General features: G+C 44.9%; 1 protein-coding gene across 3 annotated transcripts in view; it reads left to right on the top strand.

Annotated features, from left to right (window-relative positions):
* MTCL1 (microtubule crosslinking factor 1) overlaps positions 1-26920 on the top strand; it is a 124400-nt gene that overhangs the window by 47452 nt on the left and 50028 nt on the right. For all 3 annotated transcript variants that reach the window (XM_025365365.1, XM_025365367.1, XM_025365366.1), the window contains one exon: positions 22852-22911. In XM_025365365.1, the coding sequence (XP_025221150.1) occupies positions 22852-22911 (60 nt within the window). The remainder of the gene's footprint in view (positions 1-22851; positions 22912-26920) is intronic.

The raw sequence follows: 26920 nt of genomic DNA, 5'->3' as shown, positions 1-26920 counted from the left end.
AGATGTGTGCAGTTCTGCAAAATGTCTGCTATCTAATGTTGCCTTTTTCTTCTCAATTCTGTTTTATATTCTCTATTGTTCTCCATTTCTTGGTCCCTGTCTCTCTGATGTGTAGAGTGTTAGCGGAAAGAGGACTTAGCTCTTCAAGCTTTTTGATGGGAAGAAAATAGCTTGCAGGTGGAGAACACCTGAGAGTCCTTTTTACCTAGCGGCATCAGAGAGCCCCTGATGTGAGCAGCCTGGTGTGTTTGGTCCTGCAGGGGTTATCTTGAATCACTGATAATGCTTTGGAGTCCCTCGGTCACTTTTTTGTGAAAATGGCTACATTGGCGACAGTGCATTTGAGTCACACCGCCTGTTGCACCAGATGCCCCCGCGCCACGGCTGCTGTCACTGCCACTCTGAGTTAGATGGTAACTTCTCAATGCATGGGACGACTGTGGCTCAGGGCCACCAAAGGACTTGCCCAAGGTCACACACGTGACAGGACAAGGTGCAAGACCCAGGCCTTCTCCTGCCGATGTCGCAGGTGCTATTGGGGGTGTCGTTTGTTACTTTTGTTGTTTTACCCTGGATTGGTTTGAGGTGAAAATGACCACATCAGCACCAAGCACCGTGTTTAGTCCTTGACTCTCTCCTCAGCAGGCTGGAGTTTAACAAGAGATTCGGTGGTGGCAAGGTCGTTCCTTGGCCCCAATCTTGCAGAGTGTGTGAGTGTCACTCTTTATGAAATGGTGATGAACCGAGCCAGCTGCCATTTCTCCCAGGAGCACTTCAGGGACATCTCACATGCTTCTCACTCTCTCTGGGACCGGGTCTGTCCCAGAAAACCTTCCTGAGGCCAGTGCAGCTTCTGAGTTCCAGGACATCTCTCAGGGGGGCCCCACGAGAACCTGACCTATTTTGTGGCAGATCATGACTATCTTTAGAGTCTAAGCCACCTTTAAAAGACAGACCATCATCCTCCTTCAGAGAATACAGTCCAATCAAGTCAACAGAATGTCTGTTCACAGGGAGTGGGGCAAGGAGGAGGATGTGGTTATGGAGGTTCTACAGTAAGTTATGAAGCATGACACACATGTGATTCTTTTCATTTATTTTGTTAGGTCTGTATTCAGAGTAGGAATTATTAGCCAGGCATGGTGGCTCACGCCTGTAATCCCTGCACTTTTGGAGGCCAAGGCAGGAAGATCACTTGAGCCCAGGAGTTCAAAACCAGCCTGGTCACCATAACGAGACCTTGTCTCTAGAAATAAAAAAGTAAGTCAGGTATGGTGATGCACACCTGTAATCCCAGCTACTCAGGAGGCTGAGGTGGGAGGATTTCTTGAGCCTAGGAGTTTGAGGCTACAGTGAGCCAAGATCACACCGCTGCACTCCAGCCTGGGAGACAGAGCAAGACCCTGTCTAAAAAATAAAATTAAAAAAAGAATAACCATGTAGAAGCTTTAGCACTTTCATACTGGGGTGTCTCTTGTAGGGTCAGGGCCTTTTTGGAGGTTGTCAGACCACCTGGTGACTTCTAACCCATGTCACATTTCCACTACAGAACAGTGTGAGATTTCAGCCTTAGCCATGAAAAAGAAGTGTGTATACATCAAAGGCAAGATATCCAAATTCTCACTTAGATGGAGTTTCAGGAATATTGAAGGGGAGAGGCAAACTTGTTGGAGAAAAGAAAAACTTAGAGCCTTTACAGGCGAGGAAGAAATAAAAAATAGGAGTGTTTGTATTTCTTTACGCAGTGATGTCCAGAGTCCAGGCATCATCAGTTCTGAGCATCTGGGATGTGGCCAAACCACAGGGTGCTTCAGAAAGCCTCTGAGTTCCCAAAGAAGTTGCAGGGAATCCCAAGCAATATATTTAGTGGGCAGGATCTCCTCTTAGAGCCCTTCCCTGTGAAGTTAGCTGGATTTCTATCATCTTCTAGTGGCTGTGGTTGTCTAAGGCCCCAGCCCCTAGTGGATTTGAAACTTGCAGAGCAAAGGGCACTGCTGACACCCCAGTGATGAGTGAGGGGAGCAGCATTAGCACCGTGGAATCGTCAGCCAGAGAGCTACAAGGTAGGGTCCCCAAAGACTGGTAAGGGGACCCCAGACACAAGGAAGATGTTGACCTGCATTCTGTGAAGTTCATATAAGAAGGCAGGAGATAGCCTGCGCCTTTTCGGAAAGAGTACCTGGGAATGAGAAATACTGGCTGTCCCACTGCTGAATGCCATGGGCAGCGGTGGTGTTTTCATCCCAGGTTCAGAATTTGGGAGTCTAGAACTTCACAGCCATCTATAATGCTTGACTCTGTGTGTTTAATTCTTGCTTTAAGTTTTAGCTTCTACAGGAGAAAGCTTCATTTCCCTGGAAACATAGGAAACCTGTTTTCCTGAGGTTGCCAGATCAGGAGCAGTCAATGTAGGGTAAAAGATGTGTGTCCCGGCAACCAAGGAGACCCACCAGACTTTGTAACAGGTGATTCAGTTCTTCCTTTAAGAAAGTTTCCATACAGTTTTTATAGAAAACAGGTTAAAAACAAAGATAGAAGGGGCTGGGGAGCAGGGAGACCTGTCGTACGTGTGAGCATATGCTGTCACTGGCAATCAGTCAGCAGTGACGAGACCAGGCAGGGATCTAGAACAGGAAGGGGGTGTGTGTGCAAAGGCCATGTCGCCTTGCAGAAGCACATCTGTGGCAAATGCCAGGGTTTGTTTGGAGATACATTTGCATTTTTTAGGGTTTTTTTCATGAATATTGTCTGAAAAAGGTGATCTGATCAAGTTTCACAGTTTTTTGAAAGCAATAGGTTCTTACTGTGAGTTAAATGCTCTCATTGTCTTTTATTGTTATTGCTATCAATAAAATGTATGGTTCTTATGACATAATTTTTCTTCCTTTGGTTTTAGAACCTTGGATTTGGCTGGAAAAGATTTTAAAGACTGACTTGTCAGCTTTTTTATCCAAGACAGATAAAAGGGAAAAGCACAATCTGCTCCTTTGTGAAGGGTTTTCATTAGTGACTCAAAGTTGATGGGTAGCACCCACTCTTTTTTTTTTTTTGAGACAGAGTTTCACTCTTGTTGCCCAGGCTGGAGTGCAATGGCGCGATCTTGGCTCACCGCAACTTCCGCCTCCCAGGTTCAAGCGATTCTTCTGCCTCAGCCTCTGAGTAGCTGGGATTACAGGCATGCACCACCACACCTGGCTAATTTTGTGTTTTTAGCAGAGACAGGGTTTCTCCATGTTGGTCAGGCTGGTCTCGAACTCCTGACCTTAGGTGATCTGCCTGCCTCAGCCTCCCAAAGTGCTGGGATTACAGGTGTGCGCCACCGTGCCCAGCTGCACCCACTCTTCTAATCCCACCGGAGTTATGCCAGATATACCACCAGGAGATCTTTCCACTCATCTAGTCATGGCTCACTCCTTGTTTCCTAGGTGGAAATAATTTCACACATTTTCTTCTATGGATTTCAGCAGTGTCCTTCACCTGGGGTTTCCTTCATCCATAGGATTTGGGGTAATTGAAGGCAAGGGATACATTTTTTCAGGCTGATTAATCTCGCCTGTGATTAGTGTCGTGCTTCTGCTTTAGGATTCTAGGTAGGCTCTAGGACTTGATAAATCTAACACAGCCTGGTCTTGCATAAGGTATATGACTGCGTTCCTTTGTGCTGAAGTTTTCCTGAGAAAAGTTTGTGTTTATCCCATATTCAGGCGCTTTCTCATCTCCCAAGGGCCTGGGGACTTCAGTCATTCTAACTCCTTGGTTATCACGAGTTTGCGATCACACAGTAATCAGTGGCACAAGGAAACAAAACTATTGTTGCAAATTCTGCTGATACCCAGGGAAACCAGATGACAAGAGTCCAAATAGAGATGAGAGGACCAAATACATCTATCTTGCAGATTTCTCTGAAAAATTCCTCCCTTTCCCCCTCCACTAATTGGAGCTAGTGAAATCCAGTTGAAACACCTCCTCCGAAGTTTCAGTCCAAGCTAGTGACAGCAGAGGGGCAGAAGGACAAGAGGACAGCAGGGGGTGTGGAGAGCATCCTGGAGGAAAACGGGGGTGTTGTTACTGTTTGTAATTCTGCATTTGTGATCACACTGTGAAGAAAATTGCCTGGGAGCAAAGTCTTCGTGTGGAAAGACTTAAGTAGCAGATCACATGCACGATGGTGCTGAATGCTTCCAAACTTACTGATGCCTTAATAGGCCACCGAGCATGTCCTCTGCAGAGATCATCTGTATGACTTCGGTCTGAAAGTAAATGCTGGTTCCTCTCAAAGCAGAAAAACATTGTGAAGTATTTTCAGCATCTTTCCTGGGGCTCAGTACTTTGTTCATTCTTGGTCACTAGCTGGTATCTGAGCTGAGTTCAGGAGGAATTTGGAAAGAATCCTGTTGATTTCAAAGACTGCTGGAACATTAACTGCTTGAGGGTGAAGAGTTGACTATGATTTCTTCCGTACAGCTAGGAATATGCAACCTGAATCCTTTCCCTGTGTGCTTAGTTCATTCTGAGGCTGCTTTTTCCCAAGGGCACTCCGAGACCCTTCTGGCAGGAGAGTTGGAGAGGTTCTCATTTGTCACAACCCAAAAACAATCTCGTGGGAAGAAACCTTTTCAAAGAGCAGGAGGCCACGACGAGGCTGTTATTACAAGGGAGTTGCCCTTCCAAGCCCAGGATTTTTAGAGAAGCACATAATTGGCATAAATTTCCAGAAAAAAGTGTGATGGCCACAAATGTCACCCTGTTATTATAATCGATTTTCTGTTTCTGCCAGTAATCTAGAAAATGCCAGGTCTGGGTCTGCGGGGGGTCCCAGAGCTTGAAGAGGGATAGAGGTGGCACCCGACAGGGAGAGGTGCACGTCCTGGCCGAGGGAGGGTGGCGTGGTTTGCGATTCCAGGTTTCTCCAAGGGGCCCCGGGGACTCATGCTCATGGGGCCTTGGTGTCCTGAGGGTGGGTCTGCTCCACCACGGCACGTCGGGCCGTGCTGTAAAGTAGGTCAGAAGCGACTCCAGCTGTATGAGAAGTGCTTGAACCCCTATTTGCCCCCTTTGGGAGTCACCAAAATCCACAAAGCCACAGCACCTTACTTGTCATATCTTCTTCTGAAACGTGGGCTCGCCTCATGTCCATCTGGAACGCGAGAGCGGTCAGCAGGAGGTGGACGGTCCTTCAGTGATTCCATCCTGCCTCCTTGTAAGTCCCTTCTCCGAGAGGCAGCGCCGGGCTGTGGAGGGTCGCAGGCTGTGGGGAAGGAGAACGGGTTCAAATCCTGGCCATGTGGTGGGCAAGTTACTTCCTCTGAGCCTGTTTCCTCATACAGGAAATGAGAACAAGAGTCCCCACCTCATACTGGTGGTATTAGGATTGGGGATCTCGAATATAAAGTGTTGGCCATCTAAAGTTAGACGCGATACAAGCGCCGTGTTTACTGACTCCCCTGGCGTTCTCTAGGACAGCTCTTTGGGGGATGCGTTGTCATCTCAGCAGGTGGCCCCACTGACCTGCTAGGAAGCAAATGTTAGGGTTTTGACTTCTCAGTCCATACAGAGGGTCAGCTACAGCTGTATCAGGAATAGAAAGTAATGCTTGCAATGTTTTCATTTTTTCTTTCCTTTTTTCCTTACCTCCGTTATTTCCAACCTTCTTTACTCCTTTCATTCTTTTTTCTTCCCGTGTTTCCATAAGAAACCGTGTGTGTGTGTGTGTCTGTGTGTATGTATATGTGCATTTACATAAAGCAAATATGGGCTTTTGTAGAAGGCATTCTTCCATTATTTCCGACCAATTTTAAGATTTTACAACTCTATTAGAAAATAAAATTTCTTCCTCTAGTATTTTCTGGTAAATTTTAGAAATATTTTTCCACAAATAAGGATTGAGAAATGGTGACTTCTTATGAAGAAACGATGCGTGTAATGGTTCATTAAAATATATTGCCTTGAAATGTCCAGAGAGAAGAAACTGCCTTTAGAGATGTAATAATATAAAAATTTTAAATGTGTGTCATCATTTTTTTAAAAAGTAAGGTCTTTGGAGAAAAAACTTGCTAAAGCTTTGGTCGCTGTTTAAAGGCTGCCCTCACAAAATTTATAAACAGTCTGGGTCTATCTGGATGTGTATTTTACAGATTAAAGGCAGTACTCGCCTGTCTTAGCTTCTTGGCCATAAAAGGAGAGAAAAGCGAACGTATAGGGCTGTTCACATGGAAGGTGCAATAAATCACAGATTGCACAGTGATGCCCAAAATGTAAGCCAGGTTGAGTCACATGTAGAGCTTTGTTTGGGGTGCTTCTGACTGAAAATAGACAATTTTTGGTGTAATTAGTATTTTTTATTGTGATAAATATACATAACATAAAAGTTACCATTTTAATCTTTTTTAAGCACCAATTTGGTGGCATTAAGTACATTCACAGTGTTGGACAACCATCACCATTATCTGTTTCAAGAACTTCTTCCTCATCTCAGACAGAAGCTTGTACCTATTAAACAATAATCCCTCACTCCCCTCCCTGCCCGTCATCCTGGTAACCTCTGTTCTTTCTCTCTCTATGAATGTGTCTATTCTGGGTATCTCATATGTATTAGTGTATTTTCGTGCTGCTGATAAAGACATACACAAGACTGGACAATTTACAAAAGAAACAGCTCTAATGGACCTACAGTTCCACATGGCCGGGGAGACCTTACAGTCATGGTGGAAGGTGAAAGGCACATCTTCTGTGGCGTCAGACAACAGAATAGAGCTTGTGCAGGGAAACTCCCCTTTATAAAACCATCACATCTCGTGAGACTTACTCATTATCACGAGAACAGCACAGGAAAGACCTGCCCCCATGATTCAATTACCTCCCTCCAGGTTCCTCCCACAACATGTGGGAATTCAAGATGAGATTTGGGTGGGGACACAGCCTAACCGTATTTTCATGTAAGTGGAGCCGTACAGTATTCGTTCATATTTTGTCTGGCTTATTTCACTTAGCATAACATTTTCAAGGTGTATTCATGTATCTGAATTTCATTCCTTTCTATGTCTGAATAGAATTCCATGGTACATACTGATTAGGTTTTGTTCATCCTTCCATGTGTTGATGAACACATGGGTAATTTCCACCTTTTGGTGATTGTGAATCGTGCTGCTGTGAGTATTGGTATAGGTTTGAATCCCTGATAATTAGTGCCTTAAAATATGTCTTTTTGTAAGTTTAGATTTTCCAAGAGAAGGTTCCAGGACACCTCGCTGAACGGCATCCTCTTGCCGTCATGAGGGCAGGTACCTGGCATGTTGCTGTGCAGTCTCCATGGTAAAGCTGCACCCCTGCCTGTGAATGCACAGTACAGAACCCATGCATCAGCCGAGAAGCAGCCACGCGGTGTGCGCTGGGACATTTCAACCAGGGTAGCTGCCACCACTGCTCCCAGCCCAACATTATTCAATGTTCAGGATTGATTAAGGAGAGCAACCCTGGGGGGATGCCCCCACTAAGGAAGCTCTCAAATGAATAGTCGGGATGACGGAGTCTTCCTTGGCCATGGAGAACAGAAGAACATAGAGAAAAGGTGCTGTCCCACAGGAGGCAGTTTCCTACATGGAGTGAGGAAGGACGGAAATCGATGATGACTTCCTGGCTTCCACCCTTGAGGACAGAGCCACTGCCAGAACCCCCACAGGGATGACAACAGGAGCGATCATGCTGACAGCTGAAAGGGAGGTACAAGAAGACAACAGCATGCGCAGCACGGGGTGTGCAGGAAGGAAGCAAGCGGGGAGCCCCTCTCGGTGAGGGGCAGGAAAAGCAGGAGGTCTGAGGCTCTGTGGGATAGGCGGGAAGGAGGAGATGAGCGTGAGAGCACAGGGAGAAGGGGGCTAGTGTGGTGCCCGCTCAGGCTTGGGAAGCAGCGTCTGCACCCATCTATTGTCACAGTGGCTGTTTCTGGGCTGAGTTACGTTTCCGTTTCCGTGTACTCTGTCTCCTCTTTGTTAATTTCATTCTTAATTATTGTTTGGTAGCTTCTATAAAGTCTTCTATGTAGTCTACAGGCTGAAATGACCTGCTAGCTGCACGAAGAAATTCTTCTCCCCCTGGAATGGTAGTTCACAACCAAGTCCGCTCAATACGTCCTCACTGATAACATGTCCCATGTCTGTCTGGAGGAAGGGGGCCTGTGACAAGATGTGCCGAGTTGTTCTGTCTGGCTTCAGTTATGTGCAAGAAAACAAAACTGAAACCAGGAATTACCAGGGGGTTAGAAATCAAGGAGGAGGAAAGCGATGTCCAAGAAAGGGACAGCTGTGAAGTGGCCATCCTGGGGTAGGAATGAGGCCGACAGACTGGGGCTTCCCTGACGGGCCCGCCCAGACCCCAGGGTCCAACCTGCTGTAAAGTCCCCACGGAACATAATCTAAGTCTGTCCTCATTTTTTCCAATTGGATGCCAGTTCACTTCCAGATGAGATGTCACGTGCCTGCGCATCTGGCTCACGTCGCCACCGAAGCAGAGAGTCTCCAGCCCAGCTCGTGCCACACTCTAAGCGTCTCACTTTCCATCTAAACCCAAAACTCTTGTATGGAAGAGGTTTCCTAACTTCTTTTCCTTTTATTTCCCTTTCCTTTGCTTCACACTTTCCTAACTTCTTTTCCTTTTATTTCCCTTTCATTTGCTTCATGCTTCTACATATCCTTTGGTTCAGTAGGTCTCTCTCAGCCTTATTGCTCATTTGATTTTAATATGTTGACAAAAAGTCTTGTCAGTTCCGAAGAGGAGTGTCTGTCCTTTGATAATGAGGCCCTAATAGCAGGGGAGAGAGCACACATCATCGGTTTTCTCCTGGTGGTTTGACTCATCCTATAAATTGTGTGTGAAATCACTTCTGCCATTGGCTCTTGGCATACTTAATTGCATTGTGGAAAATCTGACCCACTTATCTCCCTGAAATGATAGAAATAATGCCCTCTTACTGTGGGAGAGAATTTTGTTGTGAAAATTTTTCCTAGGAATTAACAGATTGGGATTTTTATTTCAGACTTTATATACTCGTGATGTGAAGTTAGGGTTCTAAATTAATTCTGTTCTATATGTAGAATAGATAGAAATCACACAGTTAAAAAAGTTCATACTTCAAACACACATTTTCCACGCAGAGTGAAAAAGCCTGTTTTCTAAACATTGATTTTTCTCCTAGAGAGAGAAGAAAGCCAAAGTGATTAATAGTGGGTCTTTTTCTCTACTTTGAAAAAAAGGAGGGGGTGATTAGCACTTGAAAAATATTAAGCAAGAAAAGAATCATAATTGGCAGGGTACTGTTGCTTTTTATGGTTATCACTTGTTAAGCATATTACTTCATTTGATCCTTAAAAGAATGCTTTATATAAGGAAGGTATTATTCTCACTTTTTTTTTTTTTTGAGACGGGGTTGCGTTCTTGTTGCCTAGGCTGAAGTGCAGTGGTGCGATTTCAGCTCACTGCAACCTCTGCCTCCAGGTTCAAGTGATTCTCCTGCCTCAGCCTCCCAAGTAGCTGGGATTACAGGTGCCTGCCACCATGCCCAGATAATTTTTTGTATTTTTAGTAGAGACAGGGTTTCACCGTGTTGGCCAGGCTGGTCTCGAACTCTTAACCTCAGGTGACCTGCCTGCCTCGGCCTCTCAAAGTGCTGGGATTACAGGCATGTAATTCCTGCTGGGATTACCAGGCCTGGCCCCCAACCCTGCACTTCTAAGTAAGGAAATTGAGACCACAGGCTGGCTCGATGTGCCTGAATTTGGACGTGAGCGTCCATGTCCTTAATTCATCTTTCCATTTTACCCGCGTAGCCTGGGCACTTTCACATGGTTGCTGGACAATTGAGACTTTGTAAGGATGTTGGGTCACCTTTGGAATAAAGTTCATTATCCAATGCAAAACAAACTATACTTTGAATTTTCAAAGTTTTTCTAAAGGCATTATCATGGAGGCTTTTAAAAACCAGTTAAAATTACACAGTCAGCACTGAGAGGCACTGACAGGTGCAATTACTCCCAATGATCAAAAGAGAGAAATAAAATGCCCAGAAGAGTCAAAACAAAATAGTGGCCTATGTGGCTATGTGACTAGGGCACCGTGGGGCTGCCTCAAAGCTTGAACTTGTGGCAAGAAGAACAAGGGAGTTGATACCCGGTGGGATGAAGGAAGGTTCTTCCCTTGGCCTTCACCTACCTGCAGGCCATTTGCTGCTTGATCTCCAAGAGGCTCCTTCTCTGAACACCGGTTAGTTTTTTGAAGCACATTTGCACCTCAGGATAGATGTCATGGTTGCAGGCCTGTGTGCCCTAGGAAGCTTGATGCAGCCGGTGAGCGGGGTGGAGGTAGAAGGAGGATGGAAAGTTGGGGCAACTGTGCCAGAGACACACCCACGCTCTTCCCCAGTGAACCCAAGGGGCAAGAAATGACTGGCTGAACAGACGACTGATTGAAAGAGCAGAAGTACCTCCACACCAAGTCTCTGCACTGTTGGTGGCCTGCTTGTGTGTGCGTCAGAGGCAGCTGTGATGTGGTCAAGCAGAGCACCCTCGAACGAGAGCCTCCTTCCCCCAACAAGTCCTTGGGCAAGTCACTTAACCTTCGCATGCCTCCATTTTCTTCTGGGGTAGTGATTCCCACTGCCCGTCCTCGGGAAGAAGTGGAACCAACCACACGAGGGATGGAAGTGCCAACAGGAGGGTGCTGTAGCTACTCGGGCAAGCCACTCCTCCCATGCTTCCTCAAGGAAGCTTCTCTCTTCTCTTTTGGGTGGGAGTGATTCTGTTGAATAATAAAATCAGAGAACCTAAGCATTAGAAGGACCCAGGACATGTACTTTCATCCTTGGAACAGTGATAGAAGAGAAGTAGTCATGCGGGCTCCTGGGAGATGTGAGGTCTGTCCCAGCAGGGAGCAGCCACATCAGAGAAGGAAGCAGGCAGAGCTTCCAGCAAACAGAGCTCCCTGACTGGGCCTCTTTCCTCCTGTCCACTCAGAAACCAGCCTGATTGCACAAATGGATCTAGACAGCCCCAGGAGGAGCCATCCTGACACAATGCTGCCACAAGTCTGAATAGTGCACGCACTCGCCCTTATGTACCCACAGGAGGTCTTCCGGATTTTTATAGCTTGCAAATAAAGATCCAACAACATCTGGATTTTCTCAGATGTGAGAAGCTGGTCATAGATTGGTGTCATTTAGAAGACAAAACATGAGATTCATGTGTTTTTAAAAGCATGCAGCAGATGCTGCACACAAGAAAGGCGTGGTTAATGAGCACTCCAGGCCTGCATTTCAGCAGGGGTGTGCCAAAGAATGATGCCTCCTGAGGCCTCCTCCCTCATCCTCCATGGAGCGTCTGTTCTGTGAGCTGATCCACCGAGCTCCCACCTAGGTGAAGCATGAGTTGTCCGAGCTCTGGGAGAAAGGAGCAGCTGCTCTCCTGTGGCTGCTGCAGAGACACTCTGTAGGCTCTGTGTCCTGGTCTGCATCAGAGGCTGGGGCCTGGAGGGTCCCAGTGGGGACTTGCAGACGATGGCTTTAGCTGTTGAAAGGCTGCAGTGAAAACACCAGCTCTGGCAACTGATCCTGCTTTTCAACACTGTCTGCAATGTTCTGTCTCATAAATATAATATACTAGCAGAGATATTCACAGTTGGGGGTGTTAACCTTCTTAGCCTGTGTGTTCATTCCAGACAGCACCAGAGATAATCAAACTGGCTTCTTTGGTTTTCATCACATGAAAGCATGGCTGTTTATTTTTCTGCCGAATGCCTGCTTCCAGCTGTAGCCCTGGCCCAGCCGCCTTCTTCGGAGAGGGCTCGGCAGGACAGAGCTGAGGGTGGGCAGGTGCAGCTGGGACATCCCTCCCTCTGTTCTGCTCTGTGCCCGTCCTGAGTCCCAGGGCTGGGTATTGTTCTTTGATGATTTTTTTCTGTTTCCAGGTTGCCTTTTAGGAGAAGCGTGTTCATTCCCAGCCCTCACTGGCTGACCCACCTCAAAGACCAGGGCTGGCCAGCCCCTACCGCAGCGTCAGAGCAGCTCTCTAGCCTCCAGGGGTTTGTCCTGTTGTAGGAGCAGGTTGCATCCTGTGCTTCTCCCTGCAGCTGTTACTGCTCTTGCCTAATTAAATCGTCTGTAGTTCCCAGGACAGTGGCAGAGGCTGATGGAGGAGGGAGGGTTTTTGCTCCTTAAGAATCATGAAATCATGGAGCAGAAAGTTACCCCCTCCTCTTAAATCACTTAAAGTATCGTGCCCTGGGGCTTAGAGCTAGGGATCCAAGCTGCCAGTGCTCGGAGATGAGAATTGCTGAGGATTTGCCCAAGGGGCATCCATAGCTTTTGTACAGTAATGCTAGCCAGTGATGCTTTTGATATTTCAGTACAGTTTAGTAGATGATTTATGGAACCAAGCAGTGGCTCCAGATAACAAGAATCCCAGGCAGATATGGGTCGGTAAGTTGGACAGGGTGTTATTAGGCCTCGCCTAGTGGGAGAGTCTCTTGGATACGAAGCCTTCAGCCTGGGAAGGCAATTAGGGTTTCAGAGTTTTATTTGCTGTCCTCAGATATACATTAAGCCCTTTGTCCTCTGTGCAAAGAGGTATTTGATGATCCACAATGGCACAGAGCTAATCCTGCCTGGGAGTTAATCCTGCAGTTTAATCTCCTGCTCATTTCTGTCTGGCTTGAGTACCCAGGGCCCATCAGTCTTGTCCATCATTTCCAGGTGAGACGGAGCAGAGGTTTAATGAAGGTATGGGATGTTTGCATTACACTAGGTCAATTCCGTTGTCCTTAAAAAATAAGAACCTTTCTGATTTGAAAAAAAAAATAATATTAATCTTGATTATTTGGGGGAATGAAAAAAAATCTATAAACAAAAACATAAAGTCATCCATAATTCTGTTCCCCATTGATAAGACCTGTTAGCATTTTAGTGTATTTGCTTCCAAACATTTCCAAGACAAAAATATTTAATCTTGTTGAGATTATATTAAGTATATATTTTTAATCCTATGTTTAAAAGGTGAATCTTTTATAAAAAATTTTGTCATTAAAATTTTTTAGTAATCACAATTTTTAATGGCTACACAATATTAACTGTTTTTAATGCAAATGAAAATTTATGTGCCTGATTTTGTTTTTCCCAATATTTTGTTGTGAAAATTTTCAAACAGATAGCAAAAATAATTTTGTAGTGAACACACCTGTTATCCCCACCATTCACACTGTGTGTTAACATTGTACTATACTCGGTTTATCACATGTCTGTCTACACATCTTTTTATTCATTCACCCATCTTATTTTTCGGTGCATTTGAAAATAAATTGTAGATGCCTATTCACTTTCTCCAAAATACACGTTGTTACCTAGAGCTAAATTTTTGTTTATATAGTTTTTGAGTAAACTCACGTGGACAGAAATGCACAGATCTTAGTTCACATTTACTGAGTTTTGACACCTGTATATACAAAGTTTTACTACTGTAATGGTGTACTCTATAATTAGAATGATACTTAAAGTCAAATCAGAGGGTCTGTAGGGACACTGGCAGATTAGTATAAAATAGTATCAGGAGTAGCTCAGAACTTTCTTATGTGCTCTTTGACAGTTAAATATTTTTTCACATTACATGCATCTGAAAAACTGATGATGGGTTTTCTCTGAAAAGAGGGCAACATTTTAATATGTCATTTATTTGTATGATTTTTCAGCTTTGTTTTGTTGTCAAAGTAGTTCTAACTCTCTTGCATTATTTCATCAAACTAGGAAATAATTTGCCTCTCTTGATGGACTGGTAGATTTCCTTCCACTAGACCAATGGCAGAGGTGGGAACAGATTATTTTCTTTTTTTTGAGATGGAGTCTCGCTCTGTCACCCAGGCTGGAGTGCAGTGGCACGATCTTGGCTCACTGCAACCTCCACATCCCAGGTTCAAGCAATTCTCCTGCTTCTGCCTCCCAGGTAGCTGGGATCACAGGTGTGCATTAGCACATGGGCCCGGCTAATTTTTGTATTTTAGTAGAGGTAGGGTTTCACCATGTTGGCCTGGTTGGTCTTGAGCTCCTGACCTCAGGTGATCCACCCGTCTTGGCCTCCCAAAGTGCGGGGAATACAGGCATAAGCCAGTACGCCAGGCCAGGAACAAATTATTTTCTAAAAGACACAGCCTTATATTCAGTCTGACAGGCAAATGTCATGTGTTTCTACAGACTTTCAACTTTTGTAAATGCCCAAGGGCTCATGTGTAGGGTTTTCTCAAATGTATGATTCTGCTTCCGTATTTCCTACCATGCTCCATGGTATTGCTGAGTGCCTGCATGGATGTGCACAGTTTGGATTCTTGCAATCTGGGGGAAGGATCCTTGTGTTTTGGGTGTAGTCATCATTATAGTTTTGTCATGGTCATCAGTTTCAATTTTACTTTGCACTGTAATTGTCATTTACAGTTTTACTTCATTAGCTTTGGTTTAGTTTATTTTGCAATGTTGGTTCAGAGTACTATGTGATAGTATGTTTTAGCCAAAACATACCTAGCTTTTTCCAAAAACTAGGCTTCAAGGTACATATCACAAAGGTTAAAATGAGCCAACCAACTCATACTGCAAAGCAAATGTATGTCGTGTTCCCGAGTTTGCATGTGCAGCGTTCTTCCTCCAGGAGAAAGTGGCATTTGCTGGGGGGTGTGCTGGGCACCTGTGTCCATCCCAGGTGGCCTGGTGACCCTGACCTTCCACTTGCTGGACAGGCTGTTGCCTTTGGGACCTTCCCAAACTCGTTGACTTGGCTGCTGGGAATCCTGAACCATGCTGTGGCTCATGGCTCCACTCTTCTTTAGCCAAAGCGTCTCAATGTAATTTTCCTCTTCTTTCTCTCATTTACTTACAACGTTTGTCCTCTAATAATAGTTTTGTGTCTTACTTTTCCAAATAAGGAATTCTGCTGTCTGCAGTCTCAGATCCTTTGAGAAGTCATCAGTGCCAACAATTATTATTTCATAGCCATCAGGCACCTGCGAATGTAGCAACTTGTAACCATTCCTAGAATAGTCCTTTGTGCTCTTTCGCTAAAGAAAGGCAAAGATTTTTTGGATGAGAAAAATTGGCAATTTGGGGCTAAGAAACCAGAAAACAGCCCAAATATGGGCGATTGGGCTATGAGAGCCCTGGAAGGTGGCTCTGAGGGTCTGAGGGCTGTGACCTTGAATGTAGGCTTAGGGTTGGGCCCAGGTTGGTAGCCCATCTCCAAGTTTAGGGGATCTTGAAACATTACCCCACTTTTGACTGTGTTTTAGTTTTCTCGTCTGTTACTCAGTGGTAATAACATAATGTGTCCCCAGGCTCTCGTCAGGATTGAATTAGATTAGATATTGTCTTAGTCAGCTTGGGCTGCTGTAACAAAATATCACAGGCTGGGGGCTTAAAGAACACATTTATTGCTCACAGTTTTGGAGGCCGCAGAGTCCAAGGTCGGGTTGGGTTCTGGTGAGGACCTTCTTTCTGGCTTGCAGAAAGCTGCCTTCTCGATGAATCCTCCCGTGGCAGAGAGAGGAAGCTCTGGTGCCTCTTCCTCGTCTTATAAGGACGCTAATCCCACTGTGGGGGTTCCACCTTCACGACCTCATTGGAACCTAGTTATCTCCCGAAGGCCTCACTTCCTAGTACCAGCACATTGAGAATTAGGGCATCCACATATGAATTTGGGGAGACACAAACATTTAGTCCATAACAGATGTGTAAAGAGAGTTTAGCATTGTGCCTGGCATGAGTGAGTGCCCAGCACATATGGTAGTTGTTAATATCATTATCATTACTGTGCTCTTAACGGGGCCAAGGAGAAAGGGTTTCCTTTGCATTATGGCTAAGGAGGGTTTCCACTGGGTCCGAGAAGGGGATTTGTGTTTATTGGGTCCTGCTGTGAAATTCCAGTGCGAGGTGAAGCAAGCAGCCCCATGGTGTGAAAGGAACCAGGCTCCCCGGAACTGTTAAAGGGATAGGTGAAAACATAAATAAATAATACCTCTTACGGCATAATATTTAGAATAGAAACAAATAAAGGCATGAGTGAAGAGGAGGAAGGGGGAGGGGGCGTCTTCCTGCTAGGATGTAGTGTTTCTGGCTGAACGCGAGGCCTATTAATTCACATCCTTCACATCCATCTTGTAGCACTTACATGACAACTTTAATATGGGTAAAATAATCTTTTTTATATCATAGAGATGGGGTCTTGCAATGTGGCTCAGGCAACATTGAACTCCTGGCCTCAAATGATCCCCCTACCTCAGCCTCCCAAAGTACTGGGATTACAGGTGTGAGCTCCCATGACCAATTTAATATGAGTAAAGGAATCTTGAAGACCTCTGTACCTTCATTTCGTTAATCTGATTTTATGCCTGTGTATGCTATAAACTACCCCCCAAAAACCTATAAACTTTCTAAATAATAAGAATCTGTAAGAATTCTGAAAATTATCAGTCTGCCTCTACATCCTCGTTCCCATACTGACTTATAATTTATAGCATCTTAATTTTTATTTGTCTCCTTTTATTACCAATCTAAATTTTTTAAAAAAATTAGACTTTCAAAGTCTGTCTCTGACACACTTTAGCCATTGAGAGCTTATGAATTTTTCTGAAATTATTTGGAAGAAATTGGCCAACTTAAAATAGGAAGCATTAAGAATTGACATGAAAGTCCAAATAATTGCCTAACTTTGTATTTTATTTAATCATTTTCAGTACTCAGCAAAGCATCCGCCTTAGATGGATTCAGTTTGGATTCACAAACTTAATTTTTTTTTCTTTTCAGTAGGAATATGCAATTGATTTGCTGGCAGTTGATCAGGCTAAAAGGAGGGAGTAGAATTAGTCACCAGGCAAAGCCCCCACTGGGGGGTTCATGTTATTTAATAGTCTGCATTTACCTCTTCCCTTCATTGTTCCTTGGAAGAGACTCTCCATTGGATCTCTGAGGCATCCAGAGGAATAAACTGGGCATGACTGATGTGCACACAAATTGTCCTACACCCGCGGTTACTTCACCCAGGGTCCGGTGGCATCTAGCACTCGACACTGGACAAGAGCCTGGCAGGTGGCCGTTGAGGAGCCTGCACGGCTCCGTGCTGGAGGCACAGTGCTTGTTCCTCATGACTGCTTGGCACTTGGCCAAGGGGACCATATGCCTGGAGATGTGTAATGCAGTGGGGTACCTGGCCAGTTTCCCCAACCCTCAGGGGGCTTCCTGGTCTTTTTAACCAACCACATATGCATAGGCTATACTCGAAGGACCAAGCTGATGAAAACAATATCAGCTTATGGGAAGAGACCCAAGAAACTGGTGAATAACTTCCATTGAATCGTTATTGCAATCCCACATAGGAAGATCTGTGATAGTCTCTTTTCTCTGACATCTTTAAAATACAAGTTTTATTTTCCTGACCTTTTTTTTTTTTCCATTTTAAAGGAAATAATACTTACTGTAGATCATTTATGAAAAGCCACCAAAAAAAAGCGAAAATCACTAGTAATTCTGTCATCTGAACATGATGACCATTAACATTTGGGGGTATCCTGCTCCAGGCCACTTTCCTAACATACATATATATATATATGATATATATATATATGTTATATATTAATATTTAATATATGATATATATAATACATGTTATATGTTAAATATAAATATATTTTAAGCATTTTGAGATCACTAAATATATGCTGTCTGTAACCTGTATTTTCTTTATAGTGTGTTGTAAGCATTTCCCGTGTCCTTAAATAGTCTTCAAAAGCATGACTGTATCTAGAAATCTAGTATACAACATGAGGACTATAGTGAGTCCTATTGTATTATGTACTAGTGATTTGTCAAGAGCATAGCTTTTAGGGATGCTAACCACAGAAAATAAGAAAGGAAGGTAACTGTATGAGATAATGGTTATGTTGATTTGCCTAACTGTAGCGATCATTTCACTGTGTGTATTCTGAGATGAGCATATCAAAACATCATGTTGTGTATCTTAAATATATACAATAAAATAAAAGGAAAAATTTTTAATACCTCCATAGTACTCATGATGGTAAAAGGTGCTGTGAAGAACATTCTCATTCATAAATCTTGGTGCGTGTCTCTTGTCCTTAGGGTATGTTCCCAGAGGTGGAATTACGCCTCTCAACCTATGCCTTTGTAAGGCCGAGCTGCACCACCATCCCCCACCCCAGATGCTGTGGGTTTCTCCCGCCCCTTCCTCTGCACAGAAGTGCACGTCTTCCTGGGTTCGTGCTAACACTGAGTGCCCTAATTTTTTGAATCTATAAATCTCTAAGTGAAAAAAAAACTTGTTTTAATTGTCAGTAATTGTGTTTATTGGCCGTCTGTTTATTTTATTAAGACGTGTTTTGTGTTGCTTGCAAGATACTACTCTTTTGTCTGTCATGTGTTAGAAACATCTTCTTTCCGGTTTGTCATTTGTCTTTTAATACTATAAGTGGTTTCTTTTGATGTATTTTTTTTTTAAAGTTAAAAATCTTACCAATCTATCAATCTTTTCTCCGGCTGTTTCTGCTTTTGTTTCTGTGTTTATAAAGGCCATACTCCAAGAACAAACATCAGTTCATCTTTTTTTTCTCATGCCTTTATGATTTTTTTTGCATCTAAAATGTTAATTCATCTAAGATTTATCTCGATATAGTATGTGTCTCATCTTTTTTGATCTCACGATGTGTATAGTTGTTTCACCAACACATACCAAGTAGTTCATCCTTTCCTCACTAGTTCAAAATATGACCTGTATCAATTGTTAAAATCTCATGTATTCTTTAATCTATTTGTGAGCCTTCTGTTTAGTTTCATTAATCTGTCTGTTCTTGTACCAGCACCGAACCATTGTATTTTTATATCTAATAGCACAAATACTGTCATTATTTTTCCTTTTCAAAGTGTTCTTGGCAATTTTTACCAATTTATTTTTCTAAATCGGGGTCAGTGAAGTAGTTTGAGGCTTTGCAGGCCCTAACAGTTTGTCGTTAGTGCTCTCCTCTGCCCTTGCAGTGCAGAGCAGGCATAGACAGTGAGAAATGAGGCTGTATTCTAATTAAACTTTGTTTACAAAACAGGCTGTGGGTTGATTTGTCCTGAGGGCTATGGTTTGCCAACTTCTGTTCTTGATGAGTTTTTGAATTATTTTGTCCATTCTTACCACCCTCACAAACACATAAAAAGTACGTATAAATACACATAAACACACACACTGTTTTCGAATGTGTGTGTGTGTGTGTGTTTTAAGGAATTTGGTTAAAATGACATACTTCCAAAATGGTTCAGAAGAAACATGGTCTCTTTATAACAAGGTCTTCCCATTAGGCAGCATTAAGCATTATTTTATGTTGATCTTCAGTGTTCTATGGTTTCCTTCATACAGGTTCTGCAAATTTCTGGTTAACTAAACTAACTAACTTACTTACTTTCTTTCTTTCTTTCTTTCCTTTCTTTCTTGTCTGTCTTCTCTTTCTTCTCTCTCTCTCTCTGTCTGTCTTTCTGTCTTTCTCTTTCTTTCTCTCTTTCTTGAGGGAGTCTCACTCTGTTGCCCAGGTTGGAGTGCAGTGGCACAATCTTGTCCCACTGCAACCTCCACCTCCTGGGCTCAAGCGATTCTCCTGCCTTTGTCTCCCGAGTAGCTGGGATTACAGGTGTAAGCCACGACGCCCAGCTAATTTTTGTATTTTTAGTAGAGACAGGGTTTCACCATGTTGGCCAGGCCAATCTCAAACTCCTGACCTCAAGTAATCTGCCCACTTCAGCCTCCCAAAGTGCTGCAATTGCAGGCATGAACCATCGCCCCTGGCCTCTGGTTAACTTTAAAACTTTAACCCTTGCAGTGTTTTTCATTCTAGTTGCCACTGTGAATGGAGGAGGAGCGTCCCATGACTCCCTGCCTGTTCTGTGAATTGCTAGAAGGATGGCAGGACTCAGAGCTACAGTTGACAGCCCATCAGCAAGGGAAGGGGAGACATGGGGTGGGTAGGGGTGGCTAAAAGAGTCCATCCAAGGGCTCCCACCCAGAATGTGCTCCAGCCTCCAGCCTGAAACGCAGCAGCCCATGATTCTGCATAGATTTTGTCTCCAGTTCTAGCTTTCATTTTACTTCTGTTTAGTTTTCTTTCAGTGTGTACATTGGGAGAATGTGATGAAAGCCAGGGACAGCAGGCTCTGCACTCACTGCGGGCCCTGATCGCTATTACAGCTCTGGAATTAAGTCCCTTAGGTTAAAGCTTGGGAGAGAGCCTGCTGAATCATCAGGATTTATCTCACTCAGCTCATTCAAATAAAGGAAACCTCTGGCCGCGGACGGTGGCTCATGCCTGTAATCCCAGCACTTTGGGAGGCCAAGGCAGGTGGATCACCTGAGATCAGGAGTTCGAGACCAGCCTGGCCAAAATGGTGAAACCTCATCTCTACTAAAAAAAATATATATATATATATGTATTAGGTGGGCATGGTGGTGTGCACCTGTAATCCCAGCTACTTGGGAGGCTGAGGCAGGAGAATCGCTTGAACCAGGGAGGTAGAGGTTGCAGTGAGCCGAGATCGTACCACTGCACCCCAGCCTGGGCGACAGAGTAAGATTCTGTCTCAAAACAAAACAAACAAAAGAAACCTCTTAACTGAAGCATGAAGGTGAAAATCTTGGCGAACTTCCTTATTAAGAGTGGAGAAATTCAAGCTGTCCTTAAGACAGGCTTACCTTTACCTGTTGGTGGAGACTGGTTCTCTTTGTAGTGTGACCCGCTTTACCAAAAAGGCTAAAGGAAATGAAGCCTTCTGCAGCTGGGGTTCCCTCCACCTTTGTTAGTCAGGGAGCCTGCCGCCCCTGCTTCACGGTGATTCGGTGATTCCGTGGCCCTCTTCAGCCCTCTGCCCTGAGGGCCTTCTCTCAATTATCTATTTTATATTTTCCGGGTCTCCAGCCTCCTAGAGGCCAAGGGTCAGCTAGAATTTTAACTGTTTCTTAACCTAGGATTCTTCCAATAAATGGCAAGGGCTGGCATTCTGAGAGTGAGACACTTGAAATGTGAACAGTACTGAGTTAATGAACTTAAGTTCTAACTGCGATGTAAGTGACTTGCATATAGCCTCCTTTGCAAACTCTTCTGATACAGGGTGGGCACCTGGGAGTAAAGCCGAGAGAGTCAGGGCTCTGAGCAGATCTCAGATGAGGTCCTGGACCCCGAGGTGGAGGTGCAGAGGGGAGGGAGGTGGGTGTCGGGGACAATCTCTTTCCTTTTGCAGACTTGCCATATAAGTCTGGGGCCAGCAGAGCTCTGCTTCCCCACCTGCTTCCTTCCAGCTTTCCTCAGGATTAACTTAATCTTTGCAGATTAAGAGGCTACAAATCCGTTCATATTCCTCTAGGAGGCTTCTCACTCCTCATTTCTTTCTGCCTTCACACTTTCCCTTTGCAGGAGCTGGCGTATCTCCCAGTTAGTCTGTTGCAGACACCCCTAGGCCCCTTTACTCATACTTCTGTTTGTATTTTCAGATGTATTTGCAATTTCTTGCCTGGAGTCTATAATGTAAAACTAGGCAGGGCTCCCAGGCACTGAAGGACATAGCCAAGGCCTTCATTTCACATAGGAATAAGTTATGAGCTTTGTAAGATCTTTAAGATGGAGGTTTAGCCATGAATTAGAGTGGGTTTTCTGAGAATTTCACAACCTAGTTAGGTTTTGTCTGTAAACAAGGGCCGCCCTTCTTCTTCCTTCACAGCACTTTTTATCTGGCCACTCAGGAAACACCAGTTATATGTTTGTTTGTTTGTTTGTTTATTTTTGAGGCAAGGTCTTGCTCTGTTGCCCAGGCTACAGTACAGGGGTATATAGGCCTGATCGTAGCTCATTGCAGCCTCGAACTCGTGAACTCAAAACAGTCTTCCCGCCTCAGTCGCCCTAGTAGCTGAGACTACAGGCACACGACTCCACACCCAGCTAAGTTTTTAAAAATTATTTTTTGTGTGGCCAGGTGCGGTGGCTCATGCCTGTAATCCTAGCACTTTGGGAGGCCAAGGTGGGCAGATCACGAGGTCCGGAGATCGAGACCATCCTGGCTAACACAGTGAAACCCTGTCTCTACTAAAAATACAAAAAATTAGCTGGACGTGGTGGTGGGCACCGGTAGTCCCAGCTACTTGGGAGTCTGAGGCAGGAGAATGGCGTGAACCCGGGAGGCGGAGCTTGCAATGAGCTGAGATCGCGCCGTTGCACTCCAGCCTGGGAGACAGAGCGACTCCATCTGAAAATAAAATAAAAAAATCTTTTTTGTGGCGACAAGGTCTTATTACTATGTTGTTCAGGCTGGTCTCAAACTCCTGGCCCCAAATGATCCTCCCACCTTGGCATCCCAAAGCATTGGGATTATAGGCATGAGCCACTGCACCTGGCCAGGAAACACCAATTAATTCTCATATTAGCCCAAACAAAACATGATTTGGAGAGTGAACCAGCTCCAGAAATATGAGTTATCTGTTCCCAAACTTCCTGCCTTTCTCCTCCTCTTCTTGCCTTCTCTGCACTGTTAAAATTATCCCAGCCACTCTCCTTTTTCATTAAACTGAATACTTAAGGAATACCCCAAATACAATAATCAGGATTTCAAGAATCTTAAGATTCAAAGACCTCCTGCAACTTCTCCAACTGCATTTACACATTGACTCTAAGTTGTTTCTTGATTTTGGTGGGAAACAGCCTCCATCCAGTGTGTGTCCCCACCTGTGGGGACGATGTTTGCTAATGCTGGCTGTCACATGTGAGCCCTTGGTCACAGAATGTCACTTGGATCTATTTCAGAGTTCCCTAAAAAGAAGAAGCACTCGGGAAATGTACAAGGAGAAGAAAACCTGTAACCAGGTAAGCAGAGGTTTTCATTCTAATGTTACATCTCCCGTAAGTGAAGTCACCTCATTTTGAATTTTTTTCAGTGTTAGTTTTGCCTTTAATACATTCAAAGAAACATTACCTGTCCAAACACGTGGACTCATTCCTAACCTCCACAGTGTGAACATTTTCTTTGCAAACCCACAGATCCTCCCTCTTGTTTCTCCCCGACGCTGACAAGCTGGTGATTTCTTCAGGAAAAAGAACTGGCTTTGTGTGAAACAGAATTAAGTGTAGTTTGGGGGCCTGAGGTACTTATAAATGGTAAAAAAGTGTTTTGACCTTCAAAGTCATCCACACAGTGAAATAAAACAGCCACTGTGGAGTCGAGTCATTCATATGACACTGTTTTGAATGTTGTTGTTGTTGTTGTTGTTTTTTAATGTGCGAGCTGAACAATATCTTAAATGGTCCTCATTGAAGGTAAACTATTCTCAGCCCTTTCTAGATGCACAGTATGCATTCTTTAAAACTTTCTTAGCTTTTCTGTAAAGCTGTTTTACTGGATTCTGTTTTTAAATTGCTGCTAGCATTAGGTGGTGGAGAGAACAAAGGTGTTATTGGGATATCAGCTCACTGCACTCTGAGAGCAAGTGGTAATTAGAGAGACACAATGAGTCGGGGTAACTAAGAGCTCAGCAACCTCCACCGACCTCCTGCCGCCCTGTCCCTGTGAACTCCCCTCTTAAGGATCCCCTGGGTTTCTCCATTCTCCAAACTCACTAATCCCCAGGGCATCATTCAAGGAGGGGCAGGCCCCTGCAGCAGCAGAACTCGGAAGCTCAACTGTTCGCTTCCACCCTCCCCAGCCTCCCAGCCTCACTTTGGAATCCATTAATAATAGGGAAATTAAAGTCTGCCGCCCACTGCTGGGTACTTACACTCTCCTGGGCTGAGAGTGTTTTCAATCGACTGGCTCTTGCCCAGGGAAGATCTTTTCCTTAAAAGGGGAAATTCTGCCCCATTGTGAAATGAACAGCATTCGCCCCATGGGTAAAACGGGCCAAGAACAGGAGCTGCTGCTCCTCGGGCGCGTGTCCGAAACCCTGGTACCTGGGATGCGTTGAACGCCCGCCCAGCCGGCGGGATGATTGAGGAAGGAGTTTCTGTTCAGCAGAATGGTGGAATGGAGCGCCCTGGGAACTGCAGGCCCGCAACCAAAACCCAAAGGAAGCTGGCGCCCCGGCGCAAGGTAGGCACGCGGGCAGTCACCCGCTCGGGGTGCTGGCTGGACGGCTGACTTGCAAGCCAAAGAATATATACAGAGAGCGATATATTTCTGTGGCTTGACAAGGCCTTTCCCGCTGGTGGTGATGGTGGTGGGCCCCTGGGTGTCTCCCTTCCTGGCCGTGCCTGCCTTCTGCCTGCAACAGGAATCGTGTGTCATATGGAAAGTTGGACTTGACCTGCTTTCATACCACATTCCTGGGGTTATCCAATGATCTCTTGAAACCAGAAATGATATCCTGCAGTTTAGACTGGGCCTTGCTCCCTGCCCCCCGCCCCGCGGGAGTCTTGGCAGAGTTTTAAGAAGTCTATGGTTACAACATAAGATGGACATCCAGCCTCCCACTGCCTGAGCTGAAGCTGTGATTCCCCATCTTATGAGGAGTGGCTTCCCCTGCTCAGAACAGGCCGAGCTCAGCTTCCCTCAGGCCGCCCCTCTCCTGCACACAACACCCCACAGGTGCAGCGGGCCCTGCCCTGGCTGCCTCGACCTCACCGAGGACGTGTGACTTCATTTCACACACACTCTCCCATGGCTTCCAGGACAGTCTTTCTCTCAACACGGCTTTAGTCTTGGTGGCAGGCCTCATAGTGCATGCATGGTTGTCAAGTCGAAATGACAGCATGCTGTCATACTGACAGCTTTTTTCTTTAAGGAACGAGAAGACGTTTTGGACATTTTATCAATCCTCAGGTAATCTACACACTGACACTCGTTAGAGTATGTCATAGGATCTTGCTGCTTTAACTGACCTGGGTTTAGGTTCAAGGAGACGGAAGAGAATTGTTCTATGATAGATTTGTAGTGGATGGTGGACAGAGGGGAATGGTGTGAAGTTGAAGGTTTCTGGAAATCAAGGTGATTTGAGGGCTCTATGGGGACATTCTGCCTGCATGAGGGGTGCAGATAAGCATGTATAACCTCCGGCGTGTTTCAGGACCCTTCTCAGAGATGATCCTCCTTCCTCAATGTTTCAGTTCAACTTGTTGGGGAAGACCCCAAGGAGCTGGTCGTAGCTATTTCCCTGAGCCTTTCTTGTCATATCATTTTTCCCCTTACACGGGGTTTGTGGTGAGCAAGGAGGGACCAGGCAGAGTGGGATTGCCTCAGTCCCTGGTCCACGCGCTTGTTTGAGCCAAAAGCTTCCCGTACCATGCAGGCAACAGTGCCCCTCGCCTGCCCCTCCTGGCCTGGCTCCACCACATCAAGGCCTCGCCAGCTGCAAGTTTCTGTGGACACTGGTCACAGCAGGCGGCCCTGCCCCCACCTTGTCCAGCCCAATCTTGAGTCCCAGGCTCAAGAAGGGTGGAGAGTGGGCCGAGTTTCCCTGTAGCTGGACAACGCTGCCCTCTGTGATCTCTGCTGCTGTGGATTTCTGTGCTTCAGAGGTGGAGATGGGATCATTTAGATGATTTTTGACAATGGACGGACACTGGCTCTCAAATTAACAATGGGGCTGAGGGCACTCCCCTGTTTTCTGGTCCCAAGCTTTTAAGTATTTACAATCCATCTCCGTTGATAGATATTTTAGCTTAAACTGCATTCCTTCATGGGAACAACAAAGACCTGTCTGTGTATTTGAATTTCTTACAAATCTGTGTTTAACAAAAATTGAAAAGGTGCTTTTTTGTTTGCTCTACTTTTGAAAGTTCTAAGAAGCTGGGGTTGTTTAAAAGTAACTTGCCAACTTCTCGTACGTAGTAGGTACTTAATAAATATTTCCTGAAAGAATGAATGAACAAGGCCAGGCTCGGTGGCCCACACCTGTAATCCCACACTTTGGGAGGCTGAGGTGCTGGATCACCTGAGGTCAGGAGTTCGAGACCAGCCTGGCCAACATAGCGAAACCTCATCTCTACTAAAAATACAAAAATTAGCTGGGCGCGGTGGCATGCTCCTGTAGTCCCAGCTACTCGGGAGGCAGAGGCAGGGGGCAGGAGAATTGCTTGAACCTGGGAGGCGGCAGTTACAGTGAGCCAGGACTGTGCCATTGCACTCCAGACTGGGTGACCAGAGCAAGATTCCATCTCAAAATAAAATAATAATAATAATAAAGAATGAATGAACAGATAAACAAGCATGCTTTTCCTCTAGTATTAGTATTAAACACAATGTATATCTTTTACAGCCCATGTATTCTGTGTAGGTTCTTTCAAAAAATATGTCATTACCCCAGTGGCGATGATAGCCCATTCGCCTCAGTAGTTGTGAGTAGGGCAGACAGCCTTACTTCAAGTTAGTCACAGGATTGATTTTTATGTCTGCCTAACCCAAACCCAACCAAATCCTTCATGTGATAAGTTCTCAGGACTCAAAGACCATGTGACATTTATATGTTATTCTCCTAATGTGCAAAGAAGGAAAAAACTCTTTACTGGCTCCTTTACCCAATACTAACTGTGTTTCAGACAAATAAGATATTAATTTCAGGGAGCTAGAGCATGGTGATTTATCATATACAAACCAGTTTATATATAAAAAATACACTTTTTAGGTTTATGATTTATCATATACAGACCATTATTTCATTTGACCCTCATCACAACCTTGCGGGTCTGTGATTAGCCCAGGCCCCTTGGACAATAGGAGGGGCAAAGCTAGGACTCCGGGCAGCGTGTTTGACCCCAAGTCCAGCAGGCCTGGTTTTGTCCTCAGCTAAGAGATGACAATGGGCATGTCATCCTCCCGAGGACGCACAGATAGCGCCAGGGCAAGCTTTCCCTGTGGCAGTGGCTGCACATTTGGTCGTAGGTG

The sequence above is a fragment of the Theropithecus gelada genome, chromosome 18, assembly GCF_003255815.1.
Source record: "Theropithecus gelada isolate Dixy chromosome 18, Tgel_1.0, whole genome shotgun sequence".
Taxonomy (NCBI): Eukaryota; Metazoa; Chordata; class Mammalia; order Primates; family Cercopithecidae; genus Theropithecus; species Theropithecus gelada.
The sequence above is the reverse complement of the archived record's forward strand: the minus strand, read 5'-3'. Positions and strand labels throughout refer to the sequence as shown.